Source organism: Phoenix dactylifera, chromosome 2, assembly GCF_051530095.1.
Source record: "Phoenix dactylifera cultivar Ajwa chromosome 2, Ajwa_hap1_PhDact_Kaust_v1.1, whole genome shotgun sequence".
Taxonomy (NCBI): domain Eukaryota; kingdom Viridiplantae; phylum Streptophyta; class Magnoliopsida; order Arecales; family Arecaceae; genus Phoenix; species Phoenix dactylifera.
The window spans coordinates 40,865,134-40,879,654 of record NC_143191.1 but is presented as its reverse complement, the minus strand read 5'-3'; the positions used below and the strand labels follow the sequence as shown (position 1 = coordinate 40,879,654).

Sequence of the window (14,521 nt, the reverse complement as noted above, 5' to 3'; positions counted from 1 at the left end):
GACTAGGGCTTTATTTCTGAGAGATGTCAGCAGTGGAGAGTATCAGCCCCGTAAGAGATTTTTTTTTTTTTTTTTTGTTTGACACAGAAGGGGCAAAGGCCCGAAACAAAATACAAACAAAAATCGAAAAACTAGTGACGAAAAGCTTTATCAGCCCGGACCAAAGCTTTTATTCTTTGACGCAATACAGCAGGCGATGTGAATTCAGAAGAAATACCAAGACCTGCTAAAGCACCAGCAGGCTAATTTGCCACTCTGAAAGCATGGATAGCCATGGAGAAATTTAGTAATGATAAAGACTACTTGATATCAGCAAGCAAAAGATGAAGATGCCCCGAGTCAGAGTACACTGATGGGTTTCTATGAAGATCCGAAATCCACTTGATAACAGCCACTGAGTCACCTTCTGACCAAACTGATTTGAATTTATAATACAAAATTGCTATAATGAGACCTTTCCAAGCGGCTTGGAGTTCAACCAGGGGCATCGAAATAGATTGAGCTCTCCTAGATGCAACGTGATCCAAATTGCTTTCGTGATCCCTGATTATGAAGCCCAAATCAGCAGAATCATCATGCCAAGATGCATCAAAATTAACTTTCATCAATCCACATGGAGGAAATAGCCAAGAAACCAATAATGTATAATGAGAAAATGCGGGCTGATTGTTGTTTCCGTTGGGGATGAAAAATTCCTCGGCTATGTTGATACATCCTGACAGAGATGATTTATTTACTCTGAAATATATATACTCATTCCGTACATTACAAATTGCCCAACATGTGTAACAAAAGAGAGACTTGACAAAGGTGCTGACCAGCCGATCTGAAGAGAGATTCATGATTGATTTTATTGAAGTAAATTCAGATAAAAGTGGATAGATTCTTCGCAATTCACTCCATATATCCAAAGCTAAAACTTCTGGTCCCACGAGCAATAGCACTCAGACTATATTAATAGTGGGATGGCTCAAGCCTCCCCATTCTCAAAAATAATCATAACTTTGTATGAAATAAATAAATAATATATCAAAAATGGTATATATATATATATAAAACAAAATAAATGAATGTTATTGTCCACAAAAATAAATGAAAATGGTATATATAACCATGGGTTAGACTGAACCTGGCTATGACAGCACGGGGTGTACGCTGGTCAACCAGGTCAAACGTGAGTTAACTTCGAACCGTACATGGGCTAGCCTGCAAACGTCTCGCTGATTTGAGAGAGTAGGGCCCCAAGCGAGCACCAAAATCCCAATCCAGCTCAAAGCAGGTCCAATCCAAATCTACTTCAAGACTAGGGTCAAGATTTAAGTGGAGAACTCCTGATTTTGTTATTTTTGTGTCAAGCCAAATCACATTGATTTACATTTAAATCAAGCAAGTATATTTTCGCAAAACCTGAAGTATGTTCTCAATTAGAGGTCTGGTCTAACTTTGAGACAGCCCTGACAAGTCTTAAATCCATCATGGATACAAATCTGTGGAGGGCAAGCACCTGTCAAACGCATGACCAACTCACCCACTTTCATTGAGATTGACATTTTGTCAAAGAAACTTCCTGCAGATAGTTTCGAGCCACAGGCTATACTAATCATTTGATTTAATTGATCAGAACTTAAAGTGGTAAACATACTTGCATTTCTTCGACTTATTGTCATTCTCCACGATTTTGTAGATGATGTTCCAACGAGAACAGCAAACAGAGGTTTAGCCATTTGGGAGGGCAATGGCAATCACAATGAGCTACTCCTTCCTCATTCTAATAAATCAGATCTCACACGTTTTTCCGCTGTTTGCCAGCTTTCAGTTACATTACGGACCAAAAGTTCTGCACGTCAATAATTGGCTCATCCTTTCGTGATTAGTCGACCATCAATCAAGAAAACAAGTGGCAAAAATTACTAGATCTGGTTACAATCCAAATCTACCAAAAAAACTACCAGTTTGCTTTCTTTCTTCTTTTTTCAGTTATATTGCCTTTACAGTTATACAAAGACCAGTATTTAGTGCCCAGCTGACCTCTGTACTGTGAGTTTTTCTCACACTATCCCATGGTTTTGAATAGTGTTAAGGTCTAGAGCTGCTTTATGCAACCCCTAGCTTTTGCCCATCAGCTAGCTCCACCCTGTACTCCTCTCCACATTGACATGTAACAACTTGTGAAATGCCCTGTGGGAAAAACATAGAAGAGGTTACTACAAATCTTGAGCATCACAATAAGAGTTTCTCAAATCACAGGCACTGTAGTAACCATCGATATGATTTTGCTACAAGGATACAAGAAACTAGTAGCTGCTAACATATACAGATTATTTCCACTTCTCCTATCAGAAGGTGCTAAATCCATGTGGCAAAGCAGAAGCATCAGGCAAAGTTAATTGAATCTGCTACATCTGCGCAGCTACCAGATCCCTGGTACACTAAGGGCATCTGGCTTGTTGGGCAGTAACAACAAACCCACTAAATTCATTTCAACACTCATAAAAATAGTGACCTGTGTATAATAACCTATAACATTGCTTAAGCATTTAATTATCCGTCTCAGCTGTTTTGGACCTTCCATTAGCACTCGACAGGCAATACCCAAAGATTGCAGTAAACGAGGACCATATTTTCAAATTTTAACCACATGCATTTGATATTCACATATGTAGAAACAAAAAATCTACTACCTCCAGTTGATTTATCTGATCCTTTAGAGACTGCAGGTATTCCATTTCTCTGGCTTTATCAGCCATCAGAGCTTTGTATTCCTCTTCCAGGGCATTATCATCCATTTCCTTCAAAGGAGACTGCATGAACCAGCGCATCATATGAACATACGTGAAGCAGAAAAGATTTGTGAGGACTGAATTTGGAAGGAATGGCAGTCAATCATCTATGAATTTGGTTTGATGGACTCACTGAAACACTCTCGATTTGGTGCTTTAGTTGCTCGACAAACTGCTTTAACTGTTAAGAAAGAAAATCATTTGCATTTTCTTATTGTAGGATGTTTGACTCAGAATATTAGACTCCATCTCTGTAAATTGATTCCATCAATTGTGATAAAAGACATACCTTGCTGCTTGCTATATTAATTTCAGATTTTTTCACTTCTACTTCTTCAAGCTTATTTTTTGCAGACTCCAACTGAGTCATCAGGTCCTTGTATCTCCCACTCATCTCATGTCCCTGGTTTTAAAGAAAATAATAAACACATGGTGATATAGATAGAAACATAATAACAGCATGTCATACCATATTCTCCAAGCTTGTTTTTTTGGAAAGCATAATGCTTGTGCTTCCTGGAATATAAACAGTTAAAAACAAAAATAGCAGCAGATTGCTCAACCAAATCAAGAGAGGACTTCCAGAAGAAGATTGCAAACATTTTCATTATGCAGCTGTGCTTTCTGTATTAACTATCAAGCATATAAATTCTTATATAATAAGATAATAAAATCATATATAGTTTTATTCTTCCTCAGAGGAGAAATAAGAATATCCCACCGCACAATTCCACCATCTTCTCTAACAGAAAATTATGTGTAAACCACCAAGAAAATTATATATGTATCAGAAGCATCATACCATCAATATGATTGCCCATTGGCTTGCTGGGATATTCCTCAACCTACATCAGTAACATCATCAAATTAGTGGGTAGAACTGGTAATATTTTTATCTAATTGATAGATAATAACAGCTGTACTATGATAGAAGAGGTTAAACTTTATTGTACAATCAATGCTTTTCAGTGAAGAAAAATGAACTTATAGAAAAGAGTAGCTGACGTTAGTCCAACTTGGTGCAACAAGAACTGCAGATGAGGATTTCAACTATCATGATCTTCCTGAAAGTAGACCTTAACATAGAAAGCAAATTGGTACTACACCTATTTTCATGTTGAGACCATAAAGCCGAACCAGTCATCAAACAAGGAGAGCACATAACTTATTATTGTATAATAGTGTGGAGAAGGTCATGGTGAATGCCAGTGAAAGCTTACCGGCCGAGCATCTTCTATCATTTTCTGTTTATGTGAGTTAAACCAATCCTATCCACACAAGGCAAAGGAGGAAAAAACATTAAAAATTTTGTTATAAATACCTGCAAATTAGAAGCACAGACATGTAAAGGGGAGACATGACAGGTCAAAAGAACTTTGAAAGAATTCATTCGAGCCTACCTGCTGTTCCTTTAGTTTAATGTTCAACTCTTCTGTGATCTTTGAGTAGTATGATCTATTGAAGACAAAGTACACAAAATTCACTAATCTATATGATGAAAATGACATTGAACTCTCACTCTGATGCACACCTCTTTTCTTTTATTTTTACTGATAGGATGACCCTTCCTTGTTGAAGAAGCTCCAGTGTCTGCAATCAAGCAGAGACAAAATAAAAGTGAGAAACAGGATGTATCAATATGTACTGACAAATTAAGAAACCAGTTACAATTTTCACTATCCTTGTGTTCTGTACACATTGTTGTGCGTCGACAAATTCATAAACCAGTTATAAATTTCGCTATCCTTTTGTTCTGTTCTCATTGCTGGGTTAGAACATAAAATCCTAGCAGCCCACAAGCACCACTCATGCTCACATCAAGAGAGTCATAGGATGAACATAAAAGAAAATTCAGTCATTCAAAGCATTAGCAAAGGAGATCTTCATGGGGGCATAAAATTTTAAAAGCTAAGACCAAATTTAATTCAATTTGTTCTCCCGCAACCTAATCAACACTTAGAAGTTAGAACCATTACCAGATCATAGAAGTAGTCTGGGCAGGTAGTGGAAAATTTAAAGTTCGATATGCATCGCGTAAACAAACAGTTATGAGGAGAAGCAAGTGGCGGATCTGTGGAACAATGGCAGATTTCAGAAGGTGAATAGTTTCCAGAAATCCTATACAAAACTAACCAGATAAGCTGGTTATTGCCTTTATTTTTGGAGTCAAGAAGCTATGCTTCAATTAAGTTTCATGGTCTGTTTGGATTTATGTATCAATTTTCCAACCTGCAATTAGCCCAATTTGCAAAATATTGATATATATATATATATATATATATATATATAATAATAATAATTCAAAAAAGGTTCCATATTTATCCGTATTACATCTATGATGCAATACTAATATATTACGTTGATGCAAGAGAATCCCAATAAGGTTATAACTTAAATAAACAAAAATTCAAATATATACAAAATAATTTAATTGCTGTTCTAGATCAAAAACTGGGCCTGCTCTAGCCAGCTCAATTAAAAGCTTTCTTCATGAGCCCAAAAATGGAGAAACTGGCTTTTAGGTGATATCTGGCTCCAATAATAGAAGATCAATTGGCAAGAGTAGTTGACAATTTGGAGTTACTGCACGAGAGAAGGAGGAGGGGGAGAGAGAGAAGTTAACCAAATACCAGCACAACACTCAGCCCTGCCATCCAGTTCTTCCCAGGTTAATCATTGCCAACCATGTATCATACTTCTCCAATTAAACTCGCAAGAATCTACACATGCAGTTGGGCGAATCTATTTTGTAGAAGGGTGTTGTAAAATTTTTATGCGGGCATCAATATAGGAATACAGGTCTCATATGCAAGCATACTTTATATGCATACTCCACAATTGACAACTTAAATTATATTCAAATGAATAATACCCATGCATGGTCAGAAAGAACTAGGGCAGCAGATAAGCAAATATATGCAAATTAAGTGTACAGTCGGTTGTATAAAGATTCTTGGATTAATACGGATATCATATATATACATGGTTAGCATTTGTGGATTCCTTAGAATATGATAACCTGGGAAAGGACGGAGGATTCTTTCTGCATGGATGAGAGCTTCCTCTGCTTCTCTGCTATCTCAGAGTTGATATGGCTTCTTGTCTTCACCATCTCTTCAACCTCCTCATTCAACTGCTCTGTCTCTGATCTCACTACCCTCAATATCCCGAGATGTTGTTAGTAATTACAATAAACATACGAAAGAATGAGAAATCTGAATCTGGTATCTATGGAATCCTGTCTGAGTGAAATGTAAAGCAATGCACCTGCAGGGTGAACTGCAATTCGACTACTAAAAATGGATGCTACTGTCAAAAGGCTAAAAGTATCCACATTGGACACATGTCAAGTACTGAAAGGCCCACTACCTTTCTTGGTAGTGGGAGAGTCACACCTGATCTTTCCAGAACGAAAAGGCAATGAGAAACTGATGCGCAACATTTCCTCGAAAAGATGCCAAAGAGCACCAATTATGTTAACATTGCGCCTTTAACACTGTTATTTCGCTGTATAATTGTTTTTCTTTGGCCCGGCTCTTTAGAGAGTCTTTTTTCCCCTATTGTAACAGCTAACAGCTGTTATCTGGACAAATAAGACCAGACATGGTTATAATGGGCTGTTATTTCCCATATAATGGCCACAAATTGCAACACGAACGGCCATTATAACAGGACAAAGGCATAACTAAAAGTCTCGACTCTCCAGTAAAATGCGTTGTCCTCTTGCTAACAAGCACTGCAGAAGGTGCTTAAGAGAGAGATTGAGAGAGAGAGATTTGGCAATTGAGCAACAAGAGAAATTAAAAAGACAAATACAAGAGGCGAAAAAAGGGATTATTGGGAAGGAGAAGAAGACCTAGCTGGAGCTCTTTTTCCAAGGTCCCGACAAAGGTCTTCTGCTTCTGCTCCTCAATGGATCTCATCGCTGCCTCCTCCTCAATCACTGAATCCCCAAACCAAAAGAGAGTGAGACATATATAGAGAGAAAGAAGGGAAGAATATTCACCCGATCTACCCAAAACCCAAAAGTGACATTGAGAACCAAAGATAAATCAGCCGAACACAAGAAAGGAAGAGTGTAGAAGGAATCACCATGCATCTGAGAACGCAAGCTCTTCATGTTCTCCAAGTACATCTCCATCTCCACACCTCTCTCACGCCTCAATCTCTCTTTGATCCGTGGCTGCCTTAGAGATCAAAGGATCTGAAAGAGAAACTTTATAGAAAAAACACAATTATCGGACGAAAATAAAATAAATGCCAAAAATCTAACTAATGATTTGTACGGTATCTTCTTGGACCCAGAGCAAAGAAAATGAGCTTCGTATGCGTATCTTCTTCTCCGGCGATGGGCGGATGGAGGAGACCGATCCGATCGGGGAGTTGGCCGTGAAGGAGGAGCGTGGGAGCTCCGGGGGTATGGTCGGAAGGACAAAAGAAGGAAACCCACCCGGTTTCGACGGAAAGCGGGGAGGAGGGAGACGAATCGCTCGACACGAGAGACAAGGGGGCGGGACGGTGAGACCGTTGGGGTGGGTGGGAGTGGGAGATGGAGGTGATATTTATAGGCTACGACGGGATACGATGTGAGTCGTATATGGATTACTTACGGCCTTCTCGTGAATAGAAGGCGCTGAACGGTGCGAGTCGTATAAAATACATGTAATTATGTATAATTGTTGCTTTTATAAAGACGGTTAAGCAAGGAAACATGGACTACAATTACCATTTGGATACCACCATATAAAAAAAATAAGATTTTTTTTGATGATTACGCTTCTAAAAAAATTCAAATTTACGTGAATATCCTCTTAAAATTTATATTTATTTTTGTACCTTATAAAATACTGTTTTTTCATAAATGCTCCTAATATAACGGTTCTTCTAATACGGCTAATAAAAATCATATTTGTTTTAATCAAAAATAAAATAAAAATTTAAAATTACTTTTTTGTCCTCCATCACAATCATTTTATAAATGTTTTTTGTTGCACATCTACCCATTATGAATATTTTAGTCATTTTAATTTGAAACTGTTAATTTTTTAACGGTGTTAGATGGCATGAGTACATATACAAAAATAAGAATAAAAAAAAGTAGAATAGCAAAACAAGTAGTTTACGAGGATATATATGTAAATATCAATTTGAAAGAGTATTCATGCAAAATTCGATATTTAGGAGGGTATTCATGAAAAAACCTAAAAAAATATTACTATGTATTTAATATAAAAGCAGTCAAACTGACATTCGCCGATAGGAGGCCGGATAATGATCAATCCATCAATCCTCCATAAATATTACCATGCACGCAAAATAATATGCACAATCCGGGGAGGTTAGGCTTGCACTTTATTCCTCTTGGTCAACAAGCTAGTGAATTGCCATGGCACTCGCACAACTCGGTGGTGATATTTCACCATATATCATTTACAGCGGTACCTAAAATGAGTCAAGCTGAATAAATACAGTAATATCCATGGTGTCATGACTGCGAAGAAAACAATGAATTATGGCGGAGTATATGTTGGGTCAGGTTAAGTCAGGCATAGGTCTAATTTATCAAAATTAGTTTCTTTTTTTTTATACAGTGGTAACTTACATCGTGCGCACATGAGTACACCCATGAGAGTCAAAAAGAAGAAGTCGACGAATGGGTGGGAGAGCAAACTCCGGACTCTCCCACCAAAATTCTTCTGAGTGGTGCGCCGCATAGGATGCAACCCAATCAACCGTACTATTCGTCTTCCAATAAACATGGGTAGCCTGGAATGCTGCAAGCCCTCCCACAAGCTGACATATATCCAGCAGGAGCGGGTGTCTGTCCAGATACCTGTCTGTTGACATTTTTCTGAATCCAATCGGTCACCAGAGTCACATCACCTTTAAGATGGATACGGTTCGCCCCTGGAGCCAATCTGGCACAGATAATGCCCTCCCATGCAGCTCTCAACTCCACACCACTGACTGACTCATTGAAGACGTGCCATCCCTCGGTTACAATAAGCCTAGACTCATGATCCCTAATAACAAAGCCCACTCTACCTCTATCTCCATCGTCAATATTACTGTCGTCAAAGTTAACTTTGAGAAAATCAGGGAGTGGAGGCTTCTAGGAGACCAAAATGGTCTTGGGCGCTACTCAAGCTAAGTGGGAGCTCCAGATATCCTTGGCCGACCTAAGCAACGATGCAGCAATAGTAATGGTGATCTCTGCTGCATGAAGTGAAGCCGTGTCTACCATTGTCCTCGGGTGCACTCTTCTTCCCTCAAAAATATGTTTCTGTCCAACCATATGTGATAGGCCACATTAGTACATCTAATACCCCACTCCAGAGTGCTCAATCGCCGCTGAGCTTTCTTCAACTAGTCTAGGAATTCCTCCACCGACGCCACACCCTGTGACGACTCCATGATCCAACCCCACACTTGAGCTGTATGGGGGCATCCAAATAGTACATGACTGATAGTCTCCTTCACGCTAGGGCATCCCTCACATGCTAAAGTGACCCGCACGCCCGTCTTGCCAGCACACCTCTCGTTGGTAACAACCCCATGCCACTTTCTAAAGAAAAAGGGCGATACAGGGATGAATGCGTAGCCTCCAAATCCACCCTCCATCTATCCGTCAGGCTGACCCCTCGCTGACCAGGCCTGTAGGTCTTGGGCACCCACCCTCGTCCCTTTAGTCGCACTCCACACCCTCCTGTCCATGGTCTCCCCAGTAGGAATTGGCGAGGCCGAGACCCTCTCCACTAGCTGCTCCCCAAAAGCACTACGGACTCGATCCACATCCCATCTTCTCTCCCCAAGTGCAAGCAAGTCACATACTCTTCTTCCTGCTAGGCACTCTAGGTCAAACATGGTGGGCCATCAACTGAGAGGCAGCTCTAACACCCAACAATCCTCCAACACGACATTTGATTCAATGGCTCATCTGATCCAAGGGATTGCCATCGGAGCAGGGCATAGATCTCTCTCCAAATAAAAGAGTAGCACTGTCCAGTGCAAAAGACCGACCAGACCACCCGCTCTTCGTACTTTGTCCTCATTAGTATGCACCATAGGCTCTCGAGTTCCAGGAGGTACCTAGTTACATGTCTGGTCACCATAATCTCCCACCTGGCTATCAGGGAATGAACTCTCAAACCTTTACATGTCTGGTCACCATAATCTCCCACCTGGCTATCAGGGAATGAACTCTCAAACCTCCCCATCTGGTCAACTGACAGATCACATCTCAAGCAAGGAGGTGAGTACTATGCCCTCCTCCTTGCTTCCCCCAAATGAAGCTCCTAAACATCTACTCTAAAGACCTCAACAGTGCCACCGGTACAATAGTGTTAGACAATAAATAAATTGGGATCGGTTCTAACAAGGGTGATCCTCCCCATCATCGATAAAACGCTCGCCTGCCACCTCTTCAGCTTGTGCCTGATGCTCTGCTTGATGGTTGAGCAGTCCCCTCGTTGCAAGCATCGACCGATGATCGAAACTCCAAGATATCTCAAGATGCTCCCTGCTCACCCATGCTCAAGATCTCCATGATGGCCCTCCTAAGTTGTGGCTTCGTCTTCGGGCTGAAGCAAATTGCTGACTTAGCTAGATTCACCCTTTGCATGGAAGTCTCACAATACGCCACCATGATCCCTCGTAGCACCTGTGTCGAATGCCCGTAGCTCAGGCCAACAATAAGCAATCATTAGCAAATACCAAGTGAGAGATTTGGACTAACCCCTCCACCGGTCTATAAGCCTTCAACGCCTGATCCTTAGTAGCTCGTCATAGCCATCTAGACAGAGCATCTTCATAAATGATAAATAAGAGAGGCGATAGTGGACATCCCTGCCGCAATCCTACTGCAGACTCAAAGAACGGTGAGGGTGTGTCGTTTACTAGGATGGCAAAAGAGGGAGTCCGGATGCACCCTAAGATTCACCTGATCCACTGCTGATGAAAATCAAAGCTCTCCAAGGATTGCGCCAGGAAGTTCCAATTCATCCTATCGTTGGCTCTCTTTATGTCAAGCTTAATGCCCATCAATCTCCTCCTTTCAGACGCTCCCTGGAGGTCGAACATGAACTCCTAGGCTATCAGCAGATTGTTATCCCAACAAAAGCCCCCTGCTCGGGGCTGATAAGCCTAAGCAAGAGTCTCCCTACTTGTCTTACCATGATCTTCACTACAACCTTATATAAGATAGTGCACAAGCTGATCGGATGTTAATGGCTCGGCTCTATGGCATTCTATCTTTTTGGAATTGAGGTGATGAAGATCTACTTCCACTCATGTGGCATGCTAGCTGAGATAAACTACTGAACTGCCTCAGTTACGTCTTTCTTGACAATGTGCCAGTATCTCTTGAAGAAGACTGGGGGAAAGCCATCCGGACTCGGTGTCATATCCTTAGCTAGTGACTAGATAGCCACCTAGATCTCTAGGCCTGATACCAGCCTAATCAGCTTTGCGTTCTCCTACTCCGTCACCCTCGCCACCGGTGTAGGCATCGTGGATAATCCCCTGCCACCCGATATGTCTGTCCACCTGAATTTGAAGAATGGCTCTAGCACACTCCTAACGCCCACTACCTCCCCGACGCTGCTAATTATGTTCCTCTATTGGCGTATGACCGTCGATTGGTGGAAGAACCTGGTGTTTCTTTCACCCTCCATCATCCACTGAATTCTCGACTTCTGTCTCCATAAAATTTTTGCTGCCTAAGAAGTGAGTTGTGCATAGCTAGATAGGCTCTCAGTTCTCCCTGCTCCTCATCCGTCAGCCCCCCTTCCTCTCCTCCCACTTCTAGACATTAGCAATTGAAGCCTCGATCTCCTCAACCCTTCTGAAGACGTTCCCCACCTCTAATCTGTTCTACTTTCTTAGTCGGCGTTTAGTCAGCTCCAATTTTTGTGTCACCCTGTACATCATATTTTTTTGCACCGACATCTACTAGGCCTCCCTTATCACCTCTAACGGCCCGGCGTAGGAAAGCCAAATCTTCTCAAAATGAAAGGGACTAGGAAAAGGGCACACGATTGAGCTACTCACCAGAACAGGGCAGTATCCGATGCTATACGACGTAGATGAGTCACTCAGTTTGAGCAATGCTGAATCCATCCCGCCATGGCAAACACTCGGTCAATCCACTACTATACTATCGCTCGGCGTAGCCTGTTGTTGCACCAGGTGAATCTCATCCCGGTGAACCCCATATCAACTAGTCCATTCGCTGCGATGAACTCTTGAAACTCCTCAACTTCTATCTTATTGGTGAATGCCTTGCCCCCTCTCTTCTTCTGAGGACCATCAATACAATTGAAGTCACCCTTCGTTTTCTATAGTCTGTGCTGGCATAAACTACAAAGAAAACCCATGGGTGCCCATTTCTATTACCATAATGGTCTATTGATTACATTTATGGAAAATATCAATGTTACAACTTTCTTGCCACTAAGTCACAATAATTCACCCGCGAGCCTCACCTCCCCAACCTCCCTCGCAACCGTCTCTTCTACGTCCTTGCTCTCTACTAGCCCCTAAAGGGCCATTTTCAGCTCTGCCACTACTTGCCTGTGGCCTGTCTGACTCGAACTCATCCCAACCCAAGCCTCTGCTTTTCTCTCCCCAGCACACTTCCCCTGCCGACCATGCCACCTTTCGACTAAACGCTCCCACCCGCAGGTGCTTACAGCCAGGGGTGGCCCAATGCATTTAGGGGCCTAAGGCGAACTAACCAAAAGAGGCCTTTTTTTTAAATAATAAAAATAATTAATAAGTGCAAAATTTTAAGGAAGTATTTCAATTACTCCATAACATCTACTCATTGTCATAGAGCTAGCTAAAATGGTGTATTTGTTTTTGCGTTTCCTACCATTATAGTATATTTTTTTCCTCAATTTACACTCACGTCTTTCAGTCAGCCTACCTCCTTATATATTAGTTTAAGAATACAACAGCTGAACCTTTAACCTTAAAGGCTGACTTGCAACCGACTTAATTTAATTCAACAGCCCGAGAATTCTATATATGAGTGGCACTGAAGCGCCAAAAACCAAAGACTTCTCTTTGGAATAAAAGCAAACATATCATGTACAATACAAGTCCAGACAACTAAAAATTAGAATACTCAAACCCCAAAACTAAAAAATGTACACCATCTCAACACAGTGCATTTATTAAAAAGAAAAAGGAACAAAAAAATTTTTTTGAGAGAAAGCGAGCTCACCAAACGGTCCAAACCTGCTGTTGATGGCATAGATCTCATGAAGGGTGACGTAGTGCATGACCTCCTTCCTCTTCTGCAGCTCCACTTCAGCCCTTTGGGCACCTCACAAATTTCGTATGGGGTCCAACGGCATCATGCAACCTCCCTTTTGCTTTCAAGAAGCACAGTGTTTCTTTCTTTCTTTCTTTCTCCTTTTGCTCTGCTCTTTGGCTTTAGTGGGGAGAGTTTGGAATGGGTTTTGCTCACACGGAAGAAGCCTTTCTTGACTGCAAGTGGAGGGGGGAGGGGCCCGCGGTCAGTGGTACTCCTTGTAAGTTGTAACCCCGGTGGCCGGCCAGAGACGACCTCGCCCGCTCGCCCTTGTTGGTCACGACGAAGGCGAAGACGGTGAAGCAGAACTGCAGAAGAGGATGACGATAAGGAGCAGAGGAAGAAGATGCAGAAGAGCTGAAGAGTATGTTTATATCCAGAGAATAACTGAGGTAGAGGCATAGTGCTAGAGCCCAGAGGAGCCAGGCTGCCAGAGGCGTAGCGTAGGTTTATAGCTTTTCGCCGTGGGTGATGGGATTGGGACGGGCGGACGGCGACTCTAGACACCCTCATCTTCCCACGTCTTGTCGACGTAGCTGCTGCTCTGGCTCAGTGACTGCAATTTACTGTAGATACAGATTCTAGGTGGGGGCCTTCCTTTGGGCCGGGGCCTTAGGCGACCGCCTAGGTCGCCTAAGGCTTGGGCCGGCCCTGCTTACAGCCCATCCATCCCCCTCCCCATGAGTAGTTTTCCCCGATCCTCACCTTCGCCCCCTTCTTCATGTCATCTCCTCACTACGCCGCCTCATAGCTGCCCTTCTCGTGCCGTGTGGGCGACCCACCAAGTGTGACTAGCTTGGCCCCGCTGCCTCCCCGGACCGCGACCCCACATGGCCGAGAAGAGGGAGGGCTCCTACTCCGCCGTTGTCTGCCATCACCACCTCGGCTCACCTCCTTCATGTCGATGTTGGGGCAGACGAGCCCTAGATCGCCCTGCTCCACCTCCGGTAGCCAGTGCTCCACCTTGGCTCTCGATCGGCCCTCAATTCCCTCCCAGGTACCATCCTTCCCCTCCTTACCTCCCTCCAATTTTGCATTCGCCACCTTGGGAGAGGGCGCGGGGCTTTTGGCTCACAACTAGTTGTGTCTTCCCCCCGACGTCCGACCTCCCTCCTTCGAAGAGAGGCCCCGAATCACCGGCCCCTAGGGGCCTGTTCCAACCTCCAGCGGCCCGCTGTGCCCATAGGCTCCACTTGGGCCCTGATAGCCCAACCCACTGCGGACCTCCGCCCTCCATGCGGCCAGCGGGCTAGTAGTCCTGGCCCAACCCATCCTTCATTGGTCTGTCCTTGGCATCCACTTTGGGCGGGCTCCAAGCCCGTTTCAACAGGCCCAACCCAGTGCCAACCTCCACCATAGCCACGTCGCCCTAGGTCGCATCGGCTCGCTCCGGCAGGCCCGAAACCTGCACCCAGCCCAGACCGCA

At 42.9% G+C, this 14,521-nt stretch overlaps 1 protein-coding gene across 4 annotated transcripts; it reads right to left on the bottom strand.

The window, feature by feature from the left end:
- Positions 1–1,835: 1,835 nt before the first annotated feature.
- LOC103712848 (tropomyosin) lies at positions 1,836–7,318 on the bottom strand. 4 transcript variants are annotated; one of them, XM_008799526.6, is made up of 13 exons: positions 7,231–7,318; positions 6,873–6,996; positions 6,637–6,723; positions 5,800–5,933; positions 4,312–4,370; positions 4,181–4,235; positions 4,001–4,048; positions 3,583–3,625; positions 3,250–3,296; positions 3,070–3,183; positions 2,914–2,961; positions 2,682–2,801; positions 1,836–2,178 (listed from the first exon to the last, which is right to left on the bottom strand). In XM_008799526.6, exons 2-13 carry the CDS (start codon positions 6,919–6,921, stop codon positions 2,095–2,097), a joined length of 888 nt encoding a protein of 295 aa, XP_008797748.3. In that variant the 5' UTR covers positions 6,922–6,996; positions 7,231–7,318; the 3' UTR covers positions 1,836–2,094. The 4 variants fall into 4 exon arrangements, with proteins under 4 accessions (XP_008797748.3, XP_026662649.3, XP_026662647.3 ...); XM_026806848.4 differs by having other exon boundaries at positions 6,873–6,984; positions 7,231–7,293; XM_026806846.4 differs by lacking the exon at positions 7,231–7,318 and adding an exon at positions 7,067–7,205.
- Positions 7,319–14,521: the final 7,203 nt, after the last annotated feature.

What these genes read in the sequence shown, in the direction of transcription:
- LOC103712848 (XM_008799526.6), bottom strand. Translation starts at nt 6,921, where the DNA reads ATGGAGATGTACTTGGAGAACATGAAGAGCTTGCGTTCTCAGATGCAT. An exon ending in GTAAAAATAAAAGAAAAGAG is followed by an intron (nt 4,236 to 4,311) that starts GTGTGCATCAGA and finishes TGTCTTCAATAG; the next exon opens with ATCATACTACTCAAAGATCA. An exon ending in ACCAAATCGAGAGTGTTTCA is followed by an intron (nt 2,802 to 2,913) that starts GTGAGTCCATCA and finishes TGGTTCATGCAG; the next exon opens with TCTCCTTTGAAGGAAATGGA.